Here is a 9,220-nt window from a genome sequence, read left to right as displayed (position 1 = left end):
CTTGATGTAATTTGATTTCTTGATGCCTATTATCATTTATTGTATTTTTTAATGGTGCTATGATATGTTGTTTTTATATCTTATTATATTGTATTGCTCTGGGCATGGCCCCATGTTAGCCGCCCCGAGTCCCCGTTGGGGAGATGGTGGCGGGGTATAAATAAAGTTTTATTATTATTATTATTATTATTATTATTATTATTATTATTATTATTATTATTATGCTCAGATCCTATAAAATCAGTGTTGTGACTTCCCTGTTTAAGTCTGCCCACCTGGAAGGTGGTCTTCTTTTCCTACTGCCTCCCATCTTACTAAATATTATAGCCATTTCTCGTAAGTTATACCATCTCATAATATTGTCAAGCATGATAGCCAGTCTAATCATTTTGATGTCTAAGAAAGGTTCATGCTTGATTTATTTGAGAACCCATTTGTGGTCATTAAGGCAGTTCATGGTGGTTTTTGTTTTAAGGAAAGGGAAAATGTTACAGTGGCTGTGGCCGATGAGGTATTGTTATCTGAGGTTCTTCTGTTCTGCAGATCGATGGACATGTACCCCAAGGCCCAACTCTATTAGTGCCACTTGGCTACAATCTTCATTTCCCATTATCTTCAAAACAAGCAGCCTATTGTCTGAAGCACAAGTCCAGCATAAATAGCTTGGTGGTGCTATGCAAAATCATAAAGACCTGCATTTCTATCGCTCATTGCTGAAAATCTTAATAAAAACATTTCCAGATGAGGGACTTCGATAGGGCTAGCCCAAATGTGCAGATGAGTACTATCCACCCTAGTCCCCTTGGGGAGATACAAATAAAGTGTTGTTGTTGTTGTTGTTGTTGTTGTTATACAGTACAATATTGTACAATTAACACCATGGGGCAGGAAGAGTGAATCAGTTGTTTGAAGGGACAAGGATGCATGAAACTCTTCCTCCTCCCTCCCTGTTCATAGAGAGTCAACATATTTATTTATCTTCATACTATGAACTTTTTATTAGTAAAGCATCAAGGTTTTGTATTTTACAACACCAACACAGACAGGAAAGTTTTGTGTATCAGGCACTCACATCCAAAAATGCTTTCTCATTGTTATAGTACCATGGGAGAGACTGTGTTCCCTAAAGCAATTATGCCTTTTTTTTCCTTGGATGATTTTCATACCTAACTATGGAGTGTAGCAAGTACTACCTGGATATGCCCTGAAGCTTCTTCAGATGCACAACCACACCTCTGTATATTTTTATTTCTCTTGCACACTCACCCACACCACAAAGAGAGTATATGGGAAGGACAGTAACCCTGGCCAACATTCACACAGCTATATCCCCATGTAATTATATGCTCTGCTATGTGTGAAAAGGATGCTGGCAGGGAACCAACAAACATCCAGGTCATAATCAGCATACACAGTTGTACTCCCTACTCCCCATGCTGGATGAAAACATGAGGAAGAACATCATGAGGTTGTTGTATGTTTTTCGGGCATACATCATGAGGCTTTGTAAGAATTGTGAGAGGGGATCTCAGAAAAAGCTTTTGACCTCAGTAAGCTCCTGAGTTGACAAAGGGTGGTTCTGCCTTCCCAGATGCTAAATTCCATTAATGTTTGTTGGGAAAATGAAAAGCCCCTGCCAATGTTAGTCCATTCATAATGTCTCTTCTAAAAGCAATAACTAAGGGGGTCCACTCTCTCCACTCCCAAAAAAGCAAGGAGTGATTCTGCAGTTCCTGGGTTGCAACTCCCATGATCACTCCCACCACTGTTGGTGGAAGTTATAGGTCTAAAACAATTTCCCCATTCCTGAGATAAAGCAGAAGTTAGCTAAGTTAACACTGGCCTAAACTTAACATTCTATTAAGGTAACGTAGGGTATAAAGAACTTACACCCCCCAGTACTCTTTTTTACATGCCAAAATGGAATTTCTATCCAGCTGGAACTTTTAACTTGTGCAATGAACACATGCAGAAGTCTTATGCAGACTTCCAAACTCATAACTACTTATCAAGCACCGAAATGTGCAATCCTAATTTCTTTTTATTTTGTTCCAACATACTGCCTGAAAGTTTAACATCTGAATCAAATCTTCTAAAAATTATGTTTTGGGAATACCCGTCTCAAAATCCCCTCATTGACCATGGTGGCTCAATCTGAAAGCTACAATCCAAAATAGTAGCTTTTTGCATCTTTTGCCTGAATAAGACTAAAGGGTCTTTCTAATGCAGTAGTTCTCAACCTGGGTCCCCAGATGTTTTTGGTCTTCAACTCTCAGAAATCCTAACAGCTGGTAAACTGACTGGGCTTTCTGGGAGTTGTAGGCCCAAAACATCTGAGGACCCCAGGTTGAGAACCACTGTGGTAATGCAGTATTATAATGTTGAATCAATTCCCTTAAATGAAACTAAGTATGCTTAGAGAGACACATTTCTCACAAACAACAACAGGCAGCATCAGGCCCACTAGTGCTTTATTGATGGCATTAAGACAGCTGTGACTTTGGCTTCAGACTTCTTGCTGCTTATTACTCGGCAACACGACGGAAGGACTGGACCACAGGGGATGCAGCTCCCCACTCCATGGGTTTGCTGTACTCTCCTCTCTCCAGGAAATACTGCCTGCCACGGTAGTTGGGGTGCTCATAGAAAACCCAGGCCCCATCCAGGACTTTGCAAGAGTGGATTTCCCGGAAATGAAACTGCTCCATGACAGAAGGGCAATCATCTGTGTAGTCATACATCTGGCCACCAAAATCACCCTTCTCCCAGAATTGGATCTGGTATTTGCCTCCACTGGACTGCAATAAAAAAGAGAAGGAACACAAAAGTGAGCAGAGGTAGAAAACTGTTTTCTGGACAGGCCATTAAATACATTCCTGGATAATGCAGTCATCACAATCCAAGGTATGCCTCAAACACTCTCCATAAGGCTAAGACTTCCTAGGGTTATTGCATGGATAAAAAGGAGAAATAGGGCTAGGAAAGAAAGGCATACTGGTAATTTGCTTGGAGGAAAAATGGGATAAACCTATAGTAAATAAATGATTTCATGCCTTTAGTGATAAATCAGAACATTCTCGTCTTACAATGTGGGTGTAGGAAACCTGAGGTAATCCAGATGTTGTTGGGATTAAACATTAATTGTTCTTGTCCGCTGACCATGCAAGTTGGGGCAAGATTTAACATTTGGAGAGTCATGGGTTCCCCACTTCTTTTAACATTTGTGTGTCCATGTCAGCAGTACAACCAACATATCTATGGAACCAAATAAGTGATTTCACTTATTCACTTTGGCCTCCTGTACTAGCTACACCTTCTTCTCTGTACTTCTGTCATTTATCTCCTTGAAAATAAAAGGATTTCCTATTATCCATGGTTTCATATGTCCATGCAAAGTCTAGACACATGTCCCCCATGAATACTGTACATACAAAGGTGGGTTCTCTTTCTCTGCAGGCTTTTACATTGAGGAGGTTGGTTTTACAGTAGATCACTATATGACAAGAAATGGGTCTTCCAGGTCTAAGATTCTAAGTATGTTACTATCATTTCATGAACATGAAATTAAACTGTACAAAGATCTGGGCATGTGAAGAAAAGAGACAATCAAGTGCAACTATTTAGACTATCATGATACATAAGGGTATTTTATTCATTCATGTAAATTTAATAATCATAGAAGGAAAGAAAAAGTCAACTCACTAATTGAATGTATTTGCATGAGCTGAGACGGTCATTTAGGCCCATCCAACGTTGGTACTCGGGATAATCCCCATGAGTCAGCACATACATATTCCCTGCGAAGTTTGGCCGCTCATAAACCACCCAGGCTCCCCCTTCCACACGGATGGAATTGCAACGGCTCAGGTCAGTGTGGAAATCCAAGCAGTCCCTGTCGGACTCATAGCGGCGGCCTTGGAAATTCTTGCCTTCATAAAAGGTGATCTGAAAACACAAGCAAAGAACAAAGGAAGCATATTTCCCATTAGATGTAGCAAGTCTGGGTGGATTGCATAGAAGACATGCCTTCTGACAACTTCCTTTGCATCTAAATGTTGAAAGAAATTCTACAAGAGCACTTGCTGCAAAATATATACATAAATAAATAAATAAATACATATACATGCATGCATCATGACAATGCTCAAAAACATTTGCAGTTTCTTTTTAGGGAAATATATCTTTGGCTATTCATACAGGTTATGGCTATGCATGATTTTTCAGCCATCAAGCTAGTATAATGAAGGTAGTGGTTGTTGTTCCTGCATTCATATTGTATGTTTGTTTTATCTCCTTTACTTGGGTGCAAAATCCATGTTTTTATTATGATTATCATTTTATATTTTTACTATGTTTAGAATGTTAATTTTAATTTTGTGTCTGTATTTTCTGATGTTAATTTATTTTGGTTTGCTGTTTTATCTGGGCTTGACCCCATGTAAGCTGCCCCGAGTCCCTTCAGGGAGATGGAGGTAGGGTATAAAACTAAAGTATTATTATTATTATTATTATTATTATTATTATTATTATTATTATTGACATCCTATCCACTCTCTTCAATTCCACTGTCACCAGATTGAGCCCTCTGTTTTTAATTCCAGTTCAGTCTCTATTCTTCTGTTTCTTGAAATGGACATGTGGATTCAATGGCCTTTCAAAAGGAGATATAAAAACAGTGGTACTTGAACCATTTGCCTTTTTCAGAATATGTACTAACAAGTCTTCAACTTGTTAGGAGTGAAGTAGATGTCACAGGTGGAAAAAAATGGAGGTATGAAGGGATCAAAGGAAGCATCGAGTCCTGGCTGCTCCCATGTATTGGAGAAGATTTGTACATTCCACCCTTCCTGCACACAAAGACCTTGGCCGACTGAATGAGACTGATTGATTACCAGTGGTTATCTGTCAATCCAATTAGTTTCTGTAGATAGAATGGAGGCATCTTTGAAACCTTTCCTAGGCCAGTCTTAATAGCAAACCCAATTTACATAAACCCTGTTCATACAATAGTTCCAGTATTATCAACATGTGAATGGAGAGTGGGATTTACAGAGAGATGAGATCACCGTCCCTGCCCCATTCTTCTCTTGCCTATGTGTTCTATGTGAACCTGTTAATACAGATTATATGAGTTCAGGTTGTTCAAAATATTCAGGAAATCCATAGATAGTAACTTGGAAGCAAGGGGAGGTGGGGAGGTTGTTCTCACATCCATTTTTCAATGTAGATCTTTCCCCCGGAAGCAGAAGTCAGTGAACAGTTATCTTCCAATACAAGAATAATCAGAAAGTATTTTTCTGTGAGCTCATTTCCCATCAGAAAAACAGCCATCTCCTGGTTTTACCCAGGTTTTAGATCAGAAACTGGGGGCCACTATTGATCCACACTTTTTGGTGCAGAAAGGATCTCATGTGGACCCAACTCTCTTTTTGCATTGCAAGCTCAAGAACATACAGCAATTGCTTAGCCACAGATCTTTGATTTTTTTAAATACACAGGAGTCCTGTGGGATTGGGTTTTAGTTTTTCTCTCCCCCCCTCCCCCCACACACACACATTTATTCATTGGCATACATGGGAATAGAGGGAAAGGAGCTATTTTCCCTTGTACCCACCATTATTTGCACTGGAAGGATCGGTGCAAATAGATGGGGAGGATGTATTTTCATTGAGTGATTTGGTGTTAGGGTGGGGAATTAGTTAATCATTCATGGCTTGGAATTTGGCACTAACAATATCACAGATAATATCTGACAGGCACCCATTACTCTCACAGGATCCTCGGCATTGCAATTACAGTCACAATAGATATGCTATCTCTGGAAAACATGCAATTTTCCCCCAGGAATGAAATATAACGTATCCAGTGCTCCAAAAACATAATAATTCAGCAACTATTCCGTTACCTCTAGAAAGCCACATGGAATCATACATATCAAATTGATAGCACACGCACAAATTGCACCAATAACTGATCTGGTGGAAAGGATTGGGACCCTACCCCACTTAAAGGCTATATTTAGAAGTAATCCCACCAGATCCCATCACATCTTGGAAGACAAGCCAAATCAGCTCCACTTAGTACTTGAATAAGAGCCCGCCAATGAATATCAGATAGCGTAGACTGTATTTCAGAGGAAGGAATTGGCAAAAACACCTCTGAGTGTCCCTTGCCTAAAAAAGGTCTTATGAAATTCATGGAGTAAGCATAAGTCAATAGGCAAATTGAAAGCATATGAACACACAAACACACACAACTAGTGTGATGTAGTGGTCTGAGTGTAGGACTAGTCCTACACTTATGGAAATCCACTGAACAATCTTGGGAAAGTCACACTTTCTCAGCCTAAAAAGAAAGTCATGATAAGCTTTCTCTGAAGAAATCTTAACAAGAAAACCTCACCATATATTGGAGTCCACCTCCAAGCACATAGCAATAACAAACAGACCTTGTGACACTCTGTACTTCTGAAGACATCAGGTGGCAGATTCCATGTCTGAATGGTACCGTATGTAAATGATAAATACCATGTAGCGAGTTTTAAAATCAAGGTAAAACATCAGCCAGTCTTTGTCCCTATCCCAGTTATGTTTCATAGAATCATAGAGTTGGAAGAAACCACAAGGACCATCCAGTCCAAACTCCTGCTGTGCAAGAAATACATGCATTTGCGAAGAGTTTGGCTTGCCAGTGTGAAGTGAATGAGGAAAGTTTAAATTATATTCTAAAAACAGCTGATGAGCTCACTAAGTATCGTCTATGTCCTTAGAAGAAGGCAGAGGTATTTATTTCCTACAGTCCATGTTGTACATGTTTTATCAAGCTGTAACGGTTCTTCTCAACAAGGTTACTGATCCTGGTGCAAGAACATCTCCATATTTCAAAACACATCCCAATAATTCTATACTCTTCCTTATTTTCAGAAGCAGAAACAAAAAGTAAGATACATTTGCCACTCCCTGATGTTGTTATTTTCAAACACTGGTCTTAATTTGACAAAGTTTAGGACACTAGAGCTACTTGAAGAAAAGCTAAAAAGCCATCGACAGTTCCAGAAATTCATTTGACCCTGAGCTTATCAAATCTTCCACTTAGAAAAGGAGCAATCTGTAGCTTCCTGAGACAGGGAGACGCTATTCCTCTGCTTCTTCCAGCAAAGCGTATGAATTGGGTTTCATCTTCTTGTCAACCGCTGGAAGGAAAAAGGGAAGCCTGAGGCTGCAAGCATACTTACCCTGTTTTTAGACATGGCCAGTGCTGGAGGCAATACTCCTGGAGGTTAAGACAATCTAGAAGCAGCTGCAAGAACAAGAACCAGGAAGCCTCATTTTATAGTGAGCTCATTTTTTAGACTAGACATTCGCTTTGTCATGAAAACGGGATCCAAAAATTGAGTCAGTGATTCTGATTCTATTCATCAGTTCTAGAAAAGCAAACAGGATTACAAGATAAAGAGACGCTTCATTGCTCCCTTTATTTTTCAGCATTGGGCTGTTGTATTATTAGGTTCTGAACACTTTGCTGAGTCAGAAAACCAAACTTCTGTCAGAAATAATCAAAATAAAAAACCCTTGCAATCTTAGCGAAGGAGGGTAATATTGTTCCCATCCACTACAGAATCCCACAAGGGAACAAAAGAATCAGAGAGAGCTCTTCAGGTCAGAAGAAAAGCTAGAGCACATCATCACAGTGCAGAGAGAAAGACAATTTTCTCTCTCTCTCTTAAAAACTGGGTATTGCTTAAAAGACATCACAAAGAACACTGTTAGGGTAACACTCCTTGCCATTTCGCAAAAGCACCTTCCTTCAGTTGACACATACCATCATTTAGCTCCAAAGATTCTTAGGAAAAAGGAAATTTTGAGCCACAGAAGTTCTATTTATGGCCAGGTGAAATCTCTGAATTTGAAAATGGAAACACTTTTACTTGAAAATTCCATTTTGCAAACATGTTAAGTCTAAGATGTCTCTTTCCCCTGTAAACCACATTATGAAAGCCTCTTGAGTTTCCAAAATAAAGGAAACCATATCAAAAACCAGAGATTCTCAAACTATACGTTGTAAATGAAGAGTTCGATTCAGATGGAAAGGTTGCAGCCAAGAATGTCTGTACTTGGCCCAATGTTCAAGCAGCTCAAGATCATTTTGAGCAGGATTTGATTAATGGCTAAACTATGAAGCCTAGGCCCTGATATAGTTATATTAGAGCAGTGGTTCTCAACCTTCTTAATGCTGCGATCCCTTAACACAGTTCCTCATGTTGTGGTGACCCCCAACCACAACATTAGTTTTGTTGTGACTTCATGACTGTAATTTTGCTACTGTTATAAATTGTAATGTAAACATCTGATATGCAGGATGTATTTTTATTCACTGGAGCAAATTTGGCACAAATACCAAATACGCCCAAATGTGAATACTGGTGGGGTTGGGAGAGGATTGATGTTGTCATTTGGGAGTTGTAGTTGCTAGGATTTATAGTTAACCTACAATCAAAGAACATTCTGAACTCCACCAAAGATGGAATTGAACCAAACTTGGCACATCTGTTTCGGCAGGCTTTTGAGTTCTGTTACTGATGTTTTAAAAGGTGCTTTTAGGATGTTTTTAAGATGTTTTTTTTAAAAAAAATGTTTTAAAGATGTTTTTAAGATGTTTTTAAATTGTTGATTTTAGTCGGTTCTTGTAAGTTGCCCCGAGCCCTAGGAAAGTGGCGGCATATAAGTTTGGAAAATAAATAAATAAATAAATAAATACAGAACTCCCATGACCAACAGAAAATACTGGAAGGGTTTGATGGGCATTGACCTTGAGTTTTGGAGTTGTAGTTCACCTGCATCCAGAGAGCACTGTGGACTCCAAACAATGATGGATCTAGACCAAACTTGGCACGAATGCTCATCATGCCCAAATGTGAACAGTGGTGGAATTTGAGGAAAATAGACCTTGGCATTTGGGAGTGGTAGCTGCTGGGATTTATAGTTCACCTACAATCAAAGAGCCCCTTGAATTCCACCAATGAAAGAATTGGGCCAAACTTCCCACACAGAATCCCCATGACCAACAGAAAATACTGGAGGGATTGGGTTCCTTAAGACCAACAGAAATGTGTGTTTCCTGATGTTCTTTGGCGACCCCTATGAAATTCCCCTCATGACCTCCCCCCCCAACCAGGAGTCCCGATCCCCAGGTTGAGAAATGCTGTACTAGGCTGTGGGTT

General features: G+C 39.5%; 1 protein-coding gene across 1 annotated transcript; it reads right to left on the bottom strand.

Annotated features, from left to right (window-relative positions):
• Window positions 1-2,454: 2,454 nt before the first annotated feature.
• Window positions 2,455-7,339, bottom strand: crygs (crystallin gamma S). Its single transcript, XM_003218367.4, has 3 exons — window positions 7,235-7,339; window positions 3,703-3,945; window positions 2,455-2,798 (listed from the first exon to the last, which is right to left on the bottom strand). The coding sequence occupies exons 1-3, from the start codon at window positions 7,247-7,249 to the stop codon at window positions 2,526-2,528; spliced, it is 531 nt and encodes a 176-aa protein (XP_003218415.1). The 5' UTR covers window positions 7,250-7,339; the 3' UTR covers window positions 2,455-2,525.
• Window positions 7,340-9,220: the final 1,881 nt, after the last annotated feature.

The sequence above is a fragment of the Anolis carolinensis genome, chromosome 3 (assembly GCF_035594765.1).
Source record: "Anolis carolinensis isolate JA03-04 chromosome 3, rAnoCar3.1.pri, whole genome shotgun sequence".
Taxonomy (NCBI): domain Eukaryota; kingdom Metazoa; phylum Chordata; class Lepidosauria; order Squamata; family Dactyloidae; genus Anolis; species Anolis carolinensis.
This window is presented reverse-complemented; position numbering and strand designations above follow the sequence as displayed.